Source organism: Muscardinus avellanarius (assembly GCF_963383645.1).
Source record: "Muscardinus avellanarius genome assembly, chromosome: 9".
NCBI lineage: Eukaryota > Metazoa > Chordata > Mammalia > Rodentia > Gliridae > Muscardinus > Muscardinus avellanarius.
In genome coordinates, this window is record NC_137795.1 from 107,510,798 (window position 1) to 107,530,235 (window position 19,438).

At 48.9% G+C, this 19,438-nt stretch overlaps 1 protein-coding gene across 1 annotated transcript in view; it reads left to right on the forward strand.

Moving 5' to 3' along the window:
- The window catches only part of CUL1 (cullin 1), a gene marked incomplete at its 5' end in the record, with an annotated part of 44,989 nt that overhangs the window by 17,020 nt on the left and 8,531 nt on the right, over positions 1 to 19,438 (forward strand). Inside the window, 9 exons of the mRNA XM_080700998.1 lie at positions 4,906 to 5,068; positions 6,414 to 6,544; positions 13,109 to 13,216; positions 13,292 to 13,398; positions 14,813 to 14,861; positions 15,140 to 15,271; positions 16,356 to 16,473; positions 18,524 to 18,600; positions 18,902 to 19,033. Coding sequence (XP_080557124.1) covers positions 4,906 to 5,068; positions 6,414 to 6,544; positions 13,109 to 13,216; positions 13,292 to 13,398; positions 14,813 to 14,861; positions 15,140 to 15,271; positions 16,356 to 16,473; positions 18,524 to 18,600; positions 18,902 to 19,033 — 1,017 coding nt within the window. The remainder of the gene's footprint in view (positions 1 to 4,905; positions 5,069 to 6,413; positions 6,545 to 13,108; positions 13,217 to 13,291; positions 13,399 to 14,812; positions 14,862 to 15,139; positions 15,272 to 16,355; positions 16,474 to 18,523; positions 18,601 to 18,901; positions 19,034 to 19,438) is intronic.

Consider the following 19,438-nt stretch of genomic DNA (forward strand, 5'->3'; position numbering starts at 1 on the left):
CCCGTCTGAAGGGAGAGGGTCTGAATTCTGATTTGGGAGAAGATCTAGATTGATCCGTGTATCACACCTCCTTCTTTACCAAGTGATGTTATCCGCAAATCCAGTAAAGCTACTGGATTGGTTTGTTTGTTTGTTTGTTTGTTTTTGTTTGTTTTAGCTTTTTTTTTTAAGGGGTTCTTTTTTTGTGTGTGTCTTTTTTGGAACCGGGGATGAAACCCAGAGCGCCACACCCGCAAAGCAGGCGCTTTGCCACTGAGCTACATCCCGGACCCTAAAACTACTGGATTGGGAATTTCAGGTGGCCTGGCACAGGCCCTGAGGAATGGCCAGGTGGTTTCCCTGTACAGGGCCAGGTACTGAATACTGTAGGCTCTGCAGGCTGTATGTGGTCTCTGCTGCAGCTGGTCAGAGCTGCCACAACAGCATGCAAACGAGTGTGATTGGGCTCCAGTTTACTTACAAAACCCGGGGGCGGTGGCGGCGACGGCAGTGGGCCTGGGCCGTGGCTTACTGACCCTGGACCTAGAGGTTCTACGAGATTTCGCCCCGAGTCTGGGTCTGGATCTGATACTTGCTTTGTTCTTTGTTCTCTCTTGACGTGCAGTGGGAGGACTGCAGAATCGCTTCTCCATATGCAGAGGCGCAGCAACAGCTCTGCCCCTTCACACGCAGGAAGTCCTGCCCAGCGTGTCCTGGGGTCCTGAGTGCACTTTCCTATGAGAGACAGTGTGTGTTGAGCTTAGATTGGCTTTTGTGTGCTGACTGCAGCCAAACCAACGTATTCTGAGCTTCAGACGACTTTTTTTTTTTTTTTGGCACAGTACTAGAGATGGAACCCAGGGGCATTCTACCTGTGAGCTACATCCCCAGCCCTATTTTTTATTCTTTATTGTGAAATATCATCTCACTGACTTGCAAAGGGCCTCACTAGGCTGTCCGCGAACTGGGATCCTCCCATCTCAGCCTCCCAAATGCAATCCAGCTTCGATTTTATTTGGAAACAGGGTCTCACTAAGTTGCAAAGGGCCTCACTGAGTTGTCAACACTGGCTTTGAACCTGCGATCCTCCTGTCTCAGCCTCCCAAGTACTGGGATTACAAGCATGTGCTACCACACCCCACTTAAAGTTGATTTCTTTTTAGAAGAGTTAAAGGTTTGGCCCAGATCCCCTTGGTTCATACCAAACAGTGCAAAATGTCTCCAAGTATAACATTGGGATTTAACTCTGAATGCTTCTGCTCTGTTCTGTAGCCTTACATCGCAAACTGGGCTGAGTCTAGTTTTAAATCCCCACCTCACCATTTGCTAGGGGATGACCCAAGCCTTCTTCTTCCTCAATTTTCTCACCTATACAATGAAAATATGAGGATTCAATGAGCTTTGATTTTAAAGTAAATAAAATGAGATGTTAAAAGATACATCTGTAGTGGGTATGGTGGTACACGCTTTTAATCCCAGTGTTTGGGAGGCTGAGACAGGAGGATTACAGGTTCCCAGCCTATCCTCAGCCATTTAGGCCCTCCACAACTCAGACCCTGTTTCAAAAAAAAAAAAAAAAAATGACAGGAGGATCTAAGGTTTGTGGCCACCACCCCCAGCTACTTAATGAGGGCTCTGCAACTTGGTGAGACCCTGTTTTAAAACAAAGAATAAAAAGTAGGGCTGATGGGTATTAAGTATTGGGAGGGGGGAAGGGAAGCAAGTGGGGGGGAGAGGGCACCAAATACAGATTAAATGTATAACATTTACTTTCAATAAAATAAATTTTAAAAAAAAGTAGGACTGGGGTATAACTCAGAGGTAAAATGCTGGTGGGTTCAATCTCAGGTACCTCAAAAAAAAGGCAAATAGAAAGCTCCTATATTTAACATTTAGATAAAGTGTGCGCTTCAAGAAAAAGTCTGCTTGTACAGCCAGTTTGGGATAGATGTTCAAATTTCACGTTGATCTCTTCCCTTTTCTGTTTCCAGGCGTGTGTTTAGGGGGGTGGGTTATTTGCTTTTTGTGCTGGGGAGTGAACATAGGGGTGTTTTAAAGCTACACACTCAGCCCTTTTTGTGTTTTTATTTTGAAACAGGTGCTTGTTGAGTGGCTGAGACCAACCTAAAGCCTGCGGTCCTCCTGTCTCAGCCTCCCAAGTGCTGGGATTACAGGTGTGCACCGCCGCGCCTGGCTGTCATAAGTACTTTCAGGGAAAACGTTTGAGAACCTTAGGCCTGTCTGAGGATGGCTCTGAGTGCTGATGAGTGAGTGGAAGCCATGTCAGTGTCTTTAAAATGTCTTACTGTCTCATGTGATCGAGGCTAATCTCAGCTACTACACTTTTGACTAGTCTAGGTTCTTAGTATTATTTTTTAGCCTCAAAAATAAAATATTTCATTAATTTGTTCACCCTCTTTTGATCTGGCTTTTTTTTTTCTTTCTTCCTGTTTTTATTAAACTGGGAATGGGAACTGAACTTAGTAGAATTAAATAAGGGCCGCCTTTAAGAGCTTAATTTTGTTTTGTCATTTGGATTTGGGGTTGGTGTTCACTGGTGACCAAGAGCTTGTCTGTCTTGGATCACGGAAGAATGCAGAAGGCTGTCCTTTCTAAGGCAATGACAGCCAACATCTAGGACCTTGGTTTCTTCACCAGTTCAAGAAATCAAGTCCGAGGGAGGCTCTGGCCAGGGATGGTCTGCGGGGCGCAAGAGCCCAGCAAAGCCCAGCGAGCCGAGCCTTTCCCCTGGGGAGGGTGGAAGCCTGTTCTTGCCCCGGTGCCGGGCAGCAGGCGGCGCTGTCTGCACGGTCCGCACGGTCCCTGCCTCATCAGCTTTCCCTTGCAAGGTTTCCAGCGGAATGAAACGCTGGAAGGCAGCGACAGCAGCAGAACCTGAATCAAAGTACTCAGCATCTCTTCTGGCTCCACAAGAACCTTGTGATCAGAGAAACAAATGACACATTAATTTTAGACTTGCAAAAATACAAATAATGCAAACACATAAGGCTGGGACACAGTTGATGAATGTGTATGTAAACCAGCCAGGGATGTTGCTGTGTTTTTGTAATCTATCCATTTATGATTTCTTAAGGGTTTTTTTGTGGTACTGGGGGTGGAACCCAGGGGCTTTCTACCTCTAAGTTATACTCCCAGACCTATTTTATAGTTATTTGGAAACAGGGTCTCACCAAGTTGCCGAGAGCCTCACTCAGTAGCTGAGGCTGGCTTCGAACCTGTGTGATCCTCCTGCCTCAGCCTCCCAAGCGCAGGGATTACAAGTGTGCCCACCACATTTATACTAGTGGTTAATGTCATTTTATTTACCAGTATGCTGGCATACCAAGTGTGGTGGAACACACCTGTAATCCCAGCTCTTGGGATGCTGAGACAGGAGGATCACAGGTTGAAGGACAGCATCAGCAAGAAGTGAGACTCTTATCAACCTAGCAAGACCTTGTTTCAAAGTAAAAATAAAATAGGGCTGGGGTGTAGCTCGGAGATTGAGTGCCCCTGGGTTCAATCTCCAGTACCACACACTCAAAAAGCTATCATTTATTTTAGCATATTAATGTTAGTTTTTTTAATTAGGTAAGACTTACTACTTCTTCTTGGAAACTTAGTAGCTTCAAACCCTTTATATTTCTTCACTTGTGAGTCATCTGTTTTGTTCCTTTCTTGTGTTTTAATTAGATACACTTAATCATTATGGATTAAAGATCTTGAGCTTCCACATGCTGCAGATATTGTCCAAGTCCATTTTTCACATTTAACTTTTTGTAGAATGTATATTTCAAGTTCTAGCTCTCTTCTGTGGCTTAACAGCTCTGCCACGATCATTCATTTATTTGTTCATTCCTTCATTTATTTTACTGGGGATTTGGTATTGAGGATTGAACCCAGGGCATTCTACTTCTGAGCTGTACCCTCAGCCCTGTTTTATTTATTTTGAAACAGAGCCTTCCTAAGTTTCTGAGGCTGGCCTCAACTTTCCTTCTGTCTCAGCCTCCAGGTTTCTAGTTGCAGGCACGTGCTACACACTCGGCTGCAACTACGCGCACAAGCCCACCCAGTTAGCTCACCTTATGTTTTCTTGATTCTCATTTCCTCATTCAAATTGTTGATTTTTTTTTCAGATTTAACAAAAATTACACCATACCTGAAAATGACTTAAGTATTAGCATCTTACAATTAAAAATAAGTCTTGTCCCTTCAGATTACTTGGGTAGTTTGAGATTACCATTGAAATTTTTTCCTTTGATAATTTCATGGCTCCTCCAGATACTTGGCATCTCACGTGCTTCTGGTGCTGTATTCCAACATAGACTGACTTGAACTAGTTTTGTACTCTGTTAAATTACCTCTTTCTCCGTCTTTCTTGGAGGGAAACGCAATAAAATAGAAGTCTATAAATAATCCAGTAGATCAGAGGCTTTTATATTCAGTGATTGTCAGGAGAAGGCTACAGCGTTTTTCTTTAGGTTTTAAAGTCTCACCGCTAATGAGCATTCCCCTGCAGTTGTTTCTGGGATTACATTGGCACGCCCCTTGACTGGAGGCAGCTTCAGTAAAAACTAGAACTCCTTAGCATGGCTTCAGGCGCTCGGGGAGGGTCTGTGGATTTCTCCGAGGGTTAGGTGGGATGTTAATCCCCAGAAGATGATGTATAGGTGTTTGGGTGTTAATACTGATTATAGCTGGGGTGTTTAAAGAGGAGTTTGACATGTAGGCGCTGAGAGAAAGTGGACCATGTTGGCGGCTCTGTAAGTACGGCGGCACTCGCCCCACAGTCAGAAGGCCCATCCCTTCGTCCCTTTTCCTTAATCATGTTTTATTAGAGCAGGCTTGTCAGTTTACCCCGCCGTCATTTGCAGACGAGTTCCTGGAAAGCAGGCCACACCACTCACTCAACTCGGTTCTCTGCAGGCAGAGGCCCGTCTGCTCGAGGAACAGCGGCGAGTCCAGGTTTACCTTCACGAGAGCACACAAGACGAGCTGGCCAGGAAGTGCGAGCAGGTCCTCATCGAGAAACACTTGGAGATCTTCCACACCGAGTTCCAGAACTTACTAGATGCCGACAAGAACGAGGGTGAGCCGGAGTGGCGTCGGCAGCCTGGACGGTGGTTGTGGCTGTGGCTCCTGCGTGAGCGGCGTCACCCGTGTCTGCTGTTTGTAATACGCCCTCTATGGACCTGGAGTAGTCGTTTCAGATTTCTCTAGTGTTTTGAATATGTCGGGGGGAAAGCATCTTTTCCGCTTACTTTGAAATATAACTTGTTCCGTATACTTCAGTGTTCAATGATGGTCCCCGTATTTTTCCTCAGGTATTGCTCCTCCTCATCTCTGAGAGGAGAAGACTGTTTCACTGTGCTTTAAATTTGGGGCCCTTTAGGAGAGTAGACATTGATGTTTGAATTTGGCAGCTTTCTTCTTTGCCCCTCATAAATTAAGCACATAGTCAATGAATCCAAGGCCCCTTTTGTGACTTCTGTGGTTGAGATGGCGGTCCCTAGTCTCCTTAAGTATTTATTTGTATGTGTGTAAGAGACAGAAACAGCGGGGCCTGAACCCAGGGCATTCTATCTCTGAATTGTACTCCTAACCCTCTTTTACTTTATTTTTTATTTAGTTTTTGGTGTTGGGGCTTGAGCCTAGGTGTCTTCTACCTCCAAGCAAGCTAAGCTATACCTTAGCCCTATTTTTTGTTTGTTTGTTTGGACATAGGGGCTTGCTAAGTTGATACAGCCTCACTGAGTTGCCCAGGCTGGCTCTGAACCAGCGATCCTCCTCTGTCATCTTCCCAAGTGCTGGGATTACAGGTGTGAGCCACCACACCCTTTTAAAAAAAAAAAAATAAGGTCTCACTAAGTTGTGGAAGGCCTCACCTAAGTTGCTTAGGCTGGCTGCAAACCTGAGATCCATGTGTCTCAGTCTTCCAAATGCTAGGACTACAACTGTGCACCAACATACCCACCTTGTATGTATTTTTTAAGCAAACACTTGACTGCCTCTTATTTATCGGGCATAAATAAGAGCTAAGCCTCTACAATAGCCTAACTTTATTGTTATTTTTTTTTAGCAAAATATACATATACCAAATAGAAAACATTTGTGTTAAATTACACGTTTTTCATATTAAGATCTGTGAGCCGGGCATGGTGGTGCACGCTTATAATCCCAGTACTTGGGAGTCTGAGACGGGAGTGTTGCGGTTTATGACCAGGCTCAGCTACTTAGTGAGGCCCTCCGCAACTTAGCAAGACCCTGTTTCAAAATAAAGAATAAAAAGTAGGGCTGGGGGTAGAGCTTGGAGGCAGAATGACCCTGGGTTTCATCCCCAGTAACCCCCCGCCCCAAAATTTCTGAATATGTAATTAGTGGCATAGATGTGCAGTTTGTTTCCATGAGTCAAGGTGGCTACTTTCTTCTTTCAGATTTGGGGCGCATGTATAATCTTGTATCTAGAATCCAGGACGGCCTAGGCGAGTTGAAAAAACTGCTGGAGACGCACATTCATAACCAGGGCCTTGCGGCCATCGAGAAGTGCGGAGAGGCTGCTCTGAATGTAAGTGACGCTTCACTGGAAGCCGGCGGGCCCAGCTGCCCTCGCACAGGCGCAGGGGCACCTGCTCGCAAAGCAAGCTGCTACCATCTTCCTGAAACTCTCACGCAGAATTATTTGGGCTTTTTAAAGTAGGAAGCTCATAAATACCTGTCTTTAGCAAATACCTCCACAAATCGTGCTGTGGTGTCTGTTAGGCATCGAGGGTGTCAGTTCTTTTTCCTTGAATGTCTTCTCGCTGTTCTTAACTGCCACCCTAGAAAACAAAGCGCCTAGAAACTTTCTGTTGTGGTGCTGCTGCCGCGGATGGAACCCAGGGACATGCTACCTTTGAGCTACACCCCCAACCCAGTTTTTTATTCGTTATTTTGAGAATCTCACTAAGTTGCAGAGGGCCCCCTAAGTGGCTGAGGGTGGCCACAAACCTGTGATGCTCCTGTCTCAGCCTCCCAAGTACTGTTACAAGTGCACCACACCCCATTCCTAGAAACTTGCTCTGCCTGTTGGGAACTCTGATCTGAGAGGTTCCCTCTTTTTGGGGTTCACACAGCTCTGCACCAGAGAGGCCCTGAACGTTATAAAAAATCTCATCTACTCCTTCTGTCCCGGTAGCTACATACAGTATTCCTGCTAGGTTTTCTGTAATTCAGATGGGAATTTTTCAAAACATAAGTCAATTATCTGCAGGTTTGTTCCTATTGTAGACTTCAGTTATATTTATAGTGTTTTAGAGAACTGAGGAAGAAGTTTCTGAAATGCAATTCTTATATCTGAGTTCAGAAAGCTTTTTTTCTCTCACTCATTTTATTGCACTTAATATTAATTATTTTTGACAGTATTATCTTTGGGATGTGTTTTAAAATCCTCATTTCTTTGTTATCTTTGGAAAGTGTCTTTTCCACATTTAAGCTGGGGGTTGAGAGTTGTCTGGCATGTCATTGAATCATTAGAGGGATGAAGGTAAAACCCTTCCTCTGGGTTATAAGTAATTCACTTTACACTTATATAGAATATGGGAGTGAGCTGCTCGGGGTTTTTTTTTGTGGAAGAGATCTCCAGGTTGCAGAAAAGTGTAAAGTCCGCAGTGTGGGGACATCATTGCAGATTAGTGGGGCCGACCCTGGCCAGGTGGCCTGAGCCATTTACCAACTCTGTGACCTCGCAAGTCATTTCTCCTGTGCCAGTCAATTGTTTGAAGAAAGGAGTGGCAGCCAGGTGTGGTGGTGCATGCTTGTAACTCTGGTACTCGGTGGGACTGAGAAGGAAAATCGCAGATTCGAGGATAGTCTTAGCAATTAGTGAGGTCCTCCGCAACTTAGTGAGAGCCTGTTTCAAAAAATAGAAATGGACTGGGAGAATAGCACAGAGGTAAAATGCCCTCCCTCTCCCGTTCAATCCCTAGCAACACACACACACACACACACACACACACACACACACACACACACACAATGGCATAATGGTAGTACCTGCTCATAGCGTCTCTGTGAATAAATAGTACAGAGGCTTAATTCAGGGCACCTAAGTTCTCAGCAGTAATGACTGCCATTCTTTACAAGTGTACACAATTTATTAAAAATTTATTTAAAAAATTATCCTTACCTTTTACTTCTTTGATTCACAAACTATAAGCATTCCTTTTACTTAAAAAGAACTGACAAGCCGAGCATGATGCTGCATGCCTGTAATCTTAGTACTTGGGAGGCTGAGACAGAAGGATCACAGGTTTGAGGACAACCTCAGCAAGTAGTGAGCCTCTCAGCAACCTAGTGAGACCCTGTTTCAAAATTAAGAAAAAATGTCCCTGGGTTTAATTCCCAGTACCACTCAAAAATAAATAAAAATAAATAAGAAGCTGGGCATGGTGGCGCACACTTGTAATCCCAGCATTCAAGAGGCTAAGACTGAGGATCGCTGTTTGCGGACAGCCTCAGCTACTTAGTGAGGCCCTCCGCAACTTAGACCCTGTTTCAAAATAAAGAATAAAAAATAGGGCAGAGGGTGTAGCTCGGAGGTCGAATGCCCCTGGGTTCCATCCCCAGACCCACAAATGAATGAATGAATAAATGAATGAATGAATGAATGAATGAGAAAGAAAGAAGTCTTCAGGAGACCCCAGGAAAAAGCTCCTTAGCCATCTAGTCCTCTGGTTCTGCTTACCCTATAATTTGGTTAGAAGGCCAGCTTTACTGCTAATATCTGGTCTATGACAAGTTCATATTTATAATGTGATTCAGGCACTATTTCTTGTGGTAAACACCTCAAAGCCTGCATATGAATTTTCCTTAAGGCATATTTTTACTGGTTAGAGCCAATTTTAAAATAAGTGGCTCAACAGAGTGGCCATGGTGGCTCCCTCCACATGCGGTGAAGACTGGCAGTACCCCGGGCAGCCGGCCTTTCTGAAGGAGTTGCATGCTGGTTTTAGATGTGCTGCGCTGGGCCTGCTGGGCATCATGCCAGTGTTGCTCTGGGACGACAGGTCCCACTCGGGCCCCCGTGCAGCCCTGGCCTCGCAGGCTGACTCACCCCAAAGTGGATCAGTGTGGGTCCTTCCATCTGCTTCCCCGGAGGCTCAGCGGCCTGCAGAGCTCCTGAGCCTTCCCAGAGCAACTGAAATTATCAACAATGGCATTTGAAACTGGTTTAGGTAAGGCTGAACAAAGGATGAGTAACTGGGCCGGTGTGTTTAACCAGCAGCCACTTACTCTGGACTTCTGGGCTGAGAGGAGGGGCGGCCAGGGGAGTGAGCTCCGTGCACAAGCCAGTGCGCCGGAGCATTGAAAGGTGCTGTGCCCTTGCACTGCGGGGAGGCACAGCAGATGTACTGAGCACTGAAAGGAAGATAATCTATTAAAAGATAGGGAGATGGGCCTGTCCAGCTGCAGGGCCTCACCAGGCGGGCTGCACAGGGCACAAGGAAGGCACCCTGGGTGGGTGCGGGCTCTGCCCAGGGCAGTGGAGCCCTACTACGGGTGCGGCCCGGCCTTGGAGAGCGCTGGCATCACATGGAGACGGCACCGCCTCTGCTCTCAGTCTCCAAACCCACGGGCGCTCTAGGGTCATGGGATGCAGCCGTGGTCTTCACTACCCCACTTATGTACTTGTGTTTTTATTGTGTTCCCAGTTTGTGTTTTGATTTGTATGAATATATAAAATTGCCTTGAAAGGGATTAAAACATAGACATTGGGTGTGGTGGTTGCATACCTGTGACCCAGTACTTGGGATGCTGAGACAGAAGGGAATCACGGGTTCAAGGCCATCCTCAGCAACTTATTAATATCCTTAGCAACTTTTCGAGACCCTGTCTCAAAATAAAAATTAAAGAGGCCTGGGGTGGAGCTTTGAGGTTGAATGCTCCCGGGCACCAAGGAAGAAAAAGACCAAAAAAATTAAATGTTGAATATTGTCTGGCCTTGTATGAGGGTCTTAATTTTTTTAAACCAGCCAGCAGCTTAGCTGCCTGATGTTGGTTGACGTTGCAGCTAAAGGGCCAGCAAGTGTCGCAGATGAAAGACACGTTCTCATTGATTCACTAAGCGCCTTGACAGCAGGAATCCAGGTTGGAATGTTTCATCTTTGGCCTCATCAGCTCCGTGAGCCACGGCCTTACCTACTGACTGTCTATACTGTGGGTCCATTTAAAACCCACCTCCTCCTTCCTTAGCGCAGCAGCGCGCTGCGGTGGCGCTCTGCGTGTGTGGTGTCGTCCACGCTCGTTAGGATTCTCGTTACGGTCTTGCCTCGGCATTTTCCCCAGTGGACTCTGCAGTGAAGCAGCCGCACCGGCACTGCCGTCAGCTGGCCACTTATCGGGCGCGCGGCGTTTGCCCGTTTGTGTTTGTCGTTCAGAACCATAGTTTGTTTTGGAATCGCTTTTTCGGCGGCGCACGGGGGCGCACCGCCGAGCGGCTGGGTGAGTGGCGTGCTCCTGACGTGGGCGCAGAGAAACGCCAGAACGCTGGGGAGAGAATCCCTTAACGCACACTCACGAGTGCTCACTAATTAAGGCTCGAGACGATGAGTGCCATTTTGAAATTTTAATTCAGAGAATTTCCCAGCAACCTGGGTGCAGCTGGATTCCCCTTCAAAGAGAGTTTCGTAAATGAACATAAATCAGGTGATAAGAGAATGTTTCGTTACTGTCTGTGCTCAGTGTAGAAATGGAAGTCAGAAAGCACAGAGTCCTCTGCAAGCACGCCCCAGTTGAGTGGCTTGAGTCCAGCTGGGCTTCGGCTGCCACCCTAAAGAAGTGTGCTTGGGCGCTTCTGACCCCTGGGGTTCTTGGTCTAACACTGGGATGTTGAACCGCAGAGACCAGCTGTGAACACAGCCCAGACGGGAACATTTAGCTACAGCTCTTTTTTTTTTTTTTTTTTTTGTACTGGGGATTGAGGCCAAGTGCATTCTACCCCTAGCTAGCCCTTTTAATTTTTATTTTGAAATAGGGACTCTTGTTAAGGCTGATTTCGAACTTGTGTACCTCCAAGCTATATCCCCAGCCCTATTTATTTTATTCTGAAACAGGGCCTCACTAGATTGATGGAAGTCTCACTACTTGCTGAGGCTGTCCTCAAATCTACAATTCTCCAGTCTCAGCCTCCTGAGTACTGGGATTACTGGTGTGCACCAGCTTAAAACATTTTTTGAAAAACTAAAAATATACAGATCTTGATTAAGTGGCTATTGGAGACAATAGGAAGCCTAGTTTTGTACACAAGTCAAACTATCAAGTGTAATTATAGAAAGAACTGATAGCATGTTAAAAAATGAAATTGGTTCTATTGCCGGGCATGGTAGCGCACGCTTGTAATCCCAGCATTTGGGAGGTTGAGACCGGAGGATCATGGTTCATGAACAGCCTCAGCTATCTAGTGAAGCCCTCCGCAGCTTAATGAGCCCCTGTCTCAAAATAAAGAATAAAGCTGGGCATGGTGGTGCACGCTTGTAATCCCTGTGCTTGGGAGGCAGAGACAGGAGGATCACTCAGGTTCGAAGTCAGCCTCACTGGCTTAAGAGACCCTGTTTCCAAATTTAAAAAAAATGTAAAATAGGTCTGGGAGTGTAGCCCAGAGGTAGAAGGGTTTCATCCCCAATACCATCAAAAATAAATAAATAATAATAAAATAAAATAAAGAATAAAAAATAGGGCAGGGGATGTAGCTTGGAGGTCAAATGCCCCTGGGTTTCATCTCCAGACCCACAAATTAATTAATTAATTAATTAATTCTGTTAACATACAGCTAAATTGGGGAATGATGAGAATAATCATTTTCTAAGAGAAAAAAATACACAGTTGTCATTTTTGAATCTAAGATAACTAGGCTGTCATTTTATAAATGAAGAATACACCTGTCTTTTAGCAGAAGAGCTTAATTACCCCACAGCACACTGATTAAGGAAGTATTTCCCTAGTCAGTGTTTATACTGTATCAAACTAAATTCCACTTTAAACCTTCCTGTGTTCTTACTAGTTCTGAAGTGGCCCCTGATTGGTTCAAGGCCAGTTAGAGGCCCTAGAGTAGGGGCCTCCGGGCCGTGCTGGGGCCAGCCTCCTCCTGGGGCCTCCGTTGGCTCCAGTCTATCAGCTGGGCCGCCTCCCTCTATGACGCCGTGAGCGCAGGGCCTCCAATCTCCTTTCTCCTTCCGGGCGCCTGCCTTGCACTGTGGTGTGACCGCCATGGTCAAGGGCTTAGAGTCTGAGCGCCGAGAGCCCAGCGCCCCTGCGAGGTGTGTCTGTATTCGTCCACGCCGTCTCCTCGGCCTCCACGCTCTCCGTGAACTGAGCCATGCGCCTCCCCGGCAGTGGAACTTTCCACTTCATTCCCATCCCATCCTTCCTTTCTCCGGGATCCCTGTTGCCCACCTGCCAAGTGCCCCTGGCTACGGGCAGGTCCCGGCCTTGCCTGCATGCTGCCACCATGAGTCCATTTGCTCCGGCCTTCCTGCCTGTGTTGGGGCCCCGCCCGCGGGCTCTCCGAGGCCACGGAACTCTCAGGACGCCTGCCCAGCACAGGCGGAGGTCACTGGTCTCACCAGCTGACCCTCCAGCCAGAACACATCCAGAATTTGGATTTCAGACAACAGAGTGCCTAAGCTATCACTTTGAAATTTTTATTTTTATTATTTGAATTTATGCTGTTTTAAGATGGACTTGAAACCAGTATTTAATTTTTGAGTCTGAAGTATATATTTTCTTTTTTTCTATATATAAATAGGATGCCCTTTATGTTTCGGTGGCAGAACTAAACGTCTGGTCATGTTTGAAGATGTACCTAAGCCTTTGAGTTTGGGTTTTGTTTGTTTGTTTGGTATTTGGGGTACTGGTGATTGAGCCCAGGTTTGCTCTGCCATTGCTACATCCCTGCCCCTTTTTAAAATCTGATTTTGCAATAGGATCCAGTAGGTTTCTAAGGCTGGCCTTGAACTTGCGACCCTGCCTCAGTCTCCAGAGTACCTGGGCTACAGGAGTGCGTCATCACACCCAGCAAGGGTGTGTTAAAGTAACGCATTAATGAACAACTTAATTCCTAGTAAACTTGCCTCCTTTCTTTCCTCTTCTTAAGGACCCCAAGATGTATGTGCAGACAGTGCTGGACGTCCATAAGAAGTACAACGCCCTGGTAATGTCCGCATTCAACAACGACGCTGGGTTCGTGGCTGCACTTGACAAGGTGGGTGTGTTCTGGTGACGTTACCGGCCAAGCCTGTGGGGAGACGTCCTTCTCTAACTCTCTCCTCTAACGCAGGCCTGTGGTCGCTTCATCAACAACAACGCAGTTACGAAAATGGCTCAGTCGTCTAGCAAATCCCCAGAGCTGCTGGCTCGGTACTGCGACTCCTTGTTGAAGAAAAGGTATTACGTGACTGTGATTTTACTTTGTACACCTATTTTAAAATTCAGCTTTTTTGTGAGGAATTAAAATCTACATTAAGCCTTACCTATGTTAACATCATTTTTGTGGCTTTTGAGAAGACATTTCAAAGATAACATATGTCCAATTAAAAATCTGCTTCAGTCGGGTGCACGCTTATAACCCTGTTCCAAAATAGAAGAGTAACAGGGCTGGAGGCGTAGGTGAAGGTAGAGTGCCCCTGGGTCCAGTCCCTAGTACTGCAAAACAACAGCAAAGACCCGGCAGCTTCTTATGATTCTCACTCTTTTAGCCATGGTAATATGGGTAAGTAATTTAGATATGGGGATTCTCTGTGAGGCTGTACTTTATCTGATAGACAGCGTCCTCTGGAGGACACAAAGGACCCAGTGTCATTGCGGAAGTGGCTCTGACCGGGTCTCTGATGTATGATCAGGTAAGGCTCCTGAAACATGGCAGAGACACTCCAAGGCCTGCCTTACGAGCCCGCGCTGCCCGCTGGCCTGGCCGTGTGCCCGGCCTGCTCCAGGGAGGCAGAAAGAAGACCGCGTGGCCCACTGTCGAGAATGGGGTTGTCTTCCGCACTACAGTTCTTAAGTTGGAACCACCTTCAGAGCTTGTTTTATGGCTATTTTATATGAATTAGGGGGTTTTGTTCTAAAGAATGCTTCTAGAAGAACCTTTTAAAAATCCATTCATCTGGCCGGGCGTGGTGGTGCACGCTTATAATCCCCGCACTTGGGAGGCGGAGACAGGAGGATCGCGCAGGTTTGAAGCCAGCCTCGCTGGCTTAAGAGACCCTGTTTCCAAATAAAAATATAAAATAGGTCTGGGAGTGTAGCCCGGAGGTAGAAAGGTTTCCAGGAACCCCAGTACCACCTAAAAAAAAATCCATTCACCTGAAGGCCACCTTCGATGAGCATCTGTCCACAGGAGGAGTGGCTCGGTTGCAGGACGGGCACCTGGACTGCAGACCGCAACACACCGATGGCGCCGCCATAGCCCTGTGTTACCGTTAAGAGGCCGCTGAGGGGAGCACATGTGCCTCTCGGGTTTTCAGGGCTGAAATACAGCAGGCTGACAAAGCAGGTGTGAGCGCGCAGCTCACTCGCTGACGTGTGGTGGGTCATCTAGAGGGAACCACCCTCCATAGGCTTTGGGAAGCTTGCTACACGTCTTCCATTGAGCGCTCACCCTGGACATTCTAAATGATTGTTTGCTGGTCCTCCGTGGTGGGCGTGTGGAGTGGCGTGAGGAAGGCCCACCTCCCGTCACCTGGACTGGCGCGAGAGCTGGCCGCGCCTGTGATCTGCACCATAGTTTGGTGCAGTATTTTGGCGAAGTTGTACTTGTGTAAATGTCTGCTCATCTGCTGGTATCTTTTTGTAATTTCAGTTCCAAAAACCCAGAAGAGGCAGAGCTAGAAGACACACTCAACCAAGTGGTAAGGTGTCCCATATCTCCGCGCTGCGGCCACGCGAGCCGTTCGAAATGGGAGGAGTGGTGTTGCTGTTTCTTTGGAGCTGTGTTGTGCCCCTGGATGGAGTCACTTGGTACCTGCGGGCTGGCATGAGGCCTGGTCCGTGTTAATGTGACTCGGGATTGGTGGAGGGGCTATGTGGCCACGGAGATGGCCCACCAGAGCCACGCCTGCCACACTCGGGAGGGCCCGTGCACACCCGCGAGCGTGTTCCCTCAGCGTGCTCTCTCTGCTGTTGCCAGATGGTTGTCTTCAAATACATAGAGGACAAGGACGTGTTCCAGAAGTTCTATGCAAAGATGCTGGCCAAGAGACTGGTGCATCAGAACAGCGCCAGCGACGACGCCGAGGCCAGCATGATCTCCAAGCTGAAGGTGCGCCGCCCTTTCCCGCCAGCTCCGGGGTGTCGGGTGGGTGCCGGGCGTGCCCTCGGGCGTGCTCGGTCCGCTCCCCGGGGCCTCGGGGCCTCCTGCTCACAGCTCTGACCTCTGCGTCCCCTCGGCAGGCCTTGCGGGCCTGCGTTGGCTGGCCCCTGCCATGGCGTCCTTGCTCTCTTCCTCACCCCCTCCTCAGCTCCCCCTGGCTGTGTTTTGGTGCTGGGTGGTGCCGTTACCATTTTCCAGCACCTTTCACTTTAACCTGGAATGGCACTGGGTGTCCTAGTCTACTTAGCTGCCAAAACACAGTAGCACACACCAGTCCGCTTAAACAACAGAGATGACTTTCGTTGACCCAGAGGCCCAGGTGCAAGGCCAGGGTTCTGGCATGTCGGGTTCCTGTTACACGCGCCTTTTCTCTGCTCACCCACTGGGGAGAGCGCTCACAAAGCTCCCTTGTGTCTCTTTAAAGGACAGCAAAGCCTGGCGTGGTGGCGCACGCTTGTAATCCCCACATTTGGGAGGCGGAGACAGGAGGATTGCGCAGGTTCAAAGTCAGCCTCTCTGGCTTAAGAGACTCTGTTTCCAAATTTAACAAAGTATAAAATAGGTCTGGAAGTGTAGCCTGGAGGTAGAAGGCCCCTGGGTTCCATCCCCAGTACCACCAAAAAAATAAGAAATAAATAAAATAAAGGACAGCGAGCCATTCTGAGGGCTCCGCCCTCGTGCCCCATCTAAACCTACCAAGGCCCCACCTTCACCCTTAGCTGGTGCGTCATGGCAGGATGAAAGACGAACCACTCATCTCTGTTCTACACAGTGATGGAACACCTTGCTCTTGGGTGCTCCAGTAGTATTTATTGTATACACAAAGACTCAGCTGTTCAACGTAGAGGTTGTCTTATTTTGAGTAGTGTAGTAATTTTAACCAGCGCATAGTAATCATACCGCATACTGTTACTAAAGTTAATAGTCGTTTCCTACAGTTAAGTAGGCATTGTACTGGGATTTCTTCAAGACTTCTTGTATACATTTACATTTCTGTACAAACTAATGAGACAGTTGCCTGGATGCGTTTCAGCAAGCTTGTGGTTTTGAGTACACCTCCAAACTTCAGCGGATGTTTCAAGACATTGGTGTGAGCAAAGACTTGAACGAGCAGTTCAAGAAGCACCTGACGAACTCGGAGCCGCTGGACCGTGAGTGCCGCGCGGCCGGGGCCGGGGCTGGGGCTGGGGCTGGGCGTCCCGGTTCTGAGACCAGGGCCTCCCGGGAGCAGCGCCGAGGGCAGCCTGGCGGGGCCTGACCCTGGGCCGCCTCTGCGTGCTGGGCGCCTGCCCTGCAGAGGCGGGGACACAGCCTGGCTCTAGCCCGTCTCATTCAGAGGCGGGGACACAGCCTGCTCTAGCCCGTCTTATTCAGAGGCAGGTACACAGCCTGGCTCTAGCCCGTCTTATTCAGAGGCAGGTACACAGCCTGGCTCTAGCCCGTCTTATTCAGAGGCAGGGTACACAGCCTGGCTCTAGCCCGTCTTATTCAGAGGCAGGTACACAGCCTGGCTCTAGCCCGTCTTATTCAGAGGCGGGTACACAGCCTGGCTCTAGCCCATCTTATTCAGAGGCGGGGACACAGCCTGCTCTAGCCCATCTTATTCAGAGGCGGGGACACAGCCTGCTCTAGCCCATCTTATTCAGAGGCGGGGACACAGCCTGCTCTAGCCCGTCTTATTCAGAGGCGGGGACACAGCCTGCTCTAGCCCGTCTTATTCAGAAGCAGGGTACACAGCCTGGCTCTAGCCCGTCTCATTCAGAGGCGGGGACACAGCCTGGCTCTAGCCCGTCTTATTCAGAGGTGGGGACACAGCCTGCTCTAGCCCGTCTTATTCAGAGGCAGGGTACGCAGCTTGGCTCTAGCCCGTCTTATTCAGAGGCGGGGGGTACACAGCCTGGCTCTAGCCCATCTTATTCAGAGGCGGGGACACAGCTTGGCTCTAGCCTGTCTCATTCAGAGGCGGGGTATACAGCCTGGCTCTAGCCCGTCTTATTCAGAGGCGGGGACACAGCCTGGCTCTAGCCCGTCTTATTCAGAGGCGGGGACACAGCCTGCTCTAGCCCGTCTTATTCAGAGGCGGGGTATACAGCCTGGCTGTAGCCCGTCTCATTCTAAACCTTAGTCTGCATCCACTCTAGAAATTACGATCACAAGAAACCCAGTCAGCCTGTAGAATTCGAGTCAAACTCAAGACTGAGGCTTCAGGTCTGCACGGTCGGTGCCCCTGGGTGCAGGCGATTCGGTGCCGCGAGGCGGCAGGCTCCTCTGGAAGGCCTTGCTGAAGGAGCGGGCGGGCAGGGTTGTGCTGAGAGCATCATACGGCATTTGTGAAGTGAAATGGGGAGTTTAGTTCTTCCTGAATTGGAAGTGTTACCACCCACAGTTCCGCTGGTGGAGGATCTCTTGTGATGAGATTGCTGCTGTTTGGAGGTTGTGTGTCTTGTGTGTTTCCACAAAGCACAGGGGGCGGCTGTTGACTGCAGTCCCTCGTGTCGGGTCTGGGGCTGTGAGGTGTGTGGCAGCGAAAGCTGGTGAGCTGGGCAGCGCCGGGCGGCCAGCCTGCCCGGAGTGAACACTGTTACTCTGGGGGAGGAATTGCTGGCTCGGCCATCCTTTACTAATTTCAGTTGAACAAAATGAGTCGAAATTATATATTTTCAATTCTGAATTTTATATTGAAGCAGGATTTTCTATTTAGTGCATTTTCTTTGACTAAAGAGCATTCCAGCTGGGCATGGTGGCGCATACTTATAGTCCAGTAGTTGGGAAACTGAGACAGAAAGATCACAAGTGCAGAGACAGCCACAGCAGGTTGGCGACCCTTGGCCGCTTTGTGAGACCCTGTCTCAAATTAAAGAATAAAGCCAGGCGTGGTGGCGCACGCTTGTAATCCCTGCGCTTGGGAGGTGGAGACAGGAGGATCGCGCAGATTTGAAGCCAGCCGCGCGCGCTGGCTTAGGAGACCCTGTTTCCAAATAAAAATAATATAAAATAGGTCTGGGAGTGTAGCCCGGAGGTAGAAGGGCTTCCAGGAACCCCAGTAACACCAAAAAGAAAAAAAAAAGTAGGGCTGGGAGTGTAGCTTGGAGATGCCCCTGGGTTCAGTCCCCAGTATGAAAAAAAAAGGAATTCCGCACGTATCTGCAGCAGTCTGTGCCAGTTCGCCGGACTAACCACGTCTCTGGCTTGTTGTCGCAGTGGATTTCAGCATCCAGGTCCTGAGCTCCGGGTCATGGCCGTTCCAGCAGTCCTGCACCTTCGCCCTGCCTTCCGAGGTGAGCCTGGGTCCGTCCCCTGGAGGAGGAAGGGGCGGCCGCCGTGGCAGGGCGTGTTGGAGGCGGCAGGCTGGTCGTCTCCGTTCCGTCAGCAGAGCGTGTTAGTCACACTGAGGAAGCCGGGCTGACCATCTTACCCTCCGCGCTCCCAGCGCTTTGGCGGCCTCGGAGCTGGCGCTTGTATTTGGCATGTGCGCAGGCGCTGGCTTTGCCTGTGAGGCCGGGGTGGCATGTTTGTCAGGGAGCACCCCGCACAGTGAGCTGAGATGCACCCTCCACCTCACGCTCTCCTTTCGTGCAGCTGGAACGGAGCTATCAGCGGTTCACAGCTTTCTACGCCAGCCGCCACAGTGGCAGGAAGTTGACGTGGCTCTACCAGTTGTCCAAAGGAGAACTGGTAACGAACTGCTTCAAAAACAGATACACTCTGCAGGTAAGGCCCCTTCTTATTTGGAAAAGAACTTGGGAATTTATTTTTCGGAACTGGAGACTGAATCGGAGCATTCTACCTCTGTGCTACGCCCCCAGCCCTATTTTTTATTTTGAAACAGGGTCTCACTAAGTTGTGGAGGGCCTTCATTAAGGAGCTGAGGCTGGCCGCAAACCGGGGTCCTCCTGTCTCAGCCTCCCAAGTACTGGGATTACAGGCGTGCACCATCATGCCTGGTGTGAAAAATTTTAAATGAAGATAGGACAAATAACAGAAAGCAGACCTGGGTCACTCCCAGGGCAGAAGCAGAGTCCAGCCTGTGGGAAGCATGGGTGGAGAGCCGGCCATCGCCGCAGACGGCCCGCTCCAGCTCTGGCCCAGGGGCTGCCTCAGAGCCTCGGTTTTTTC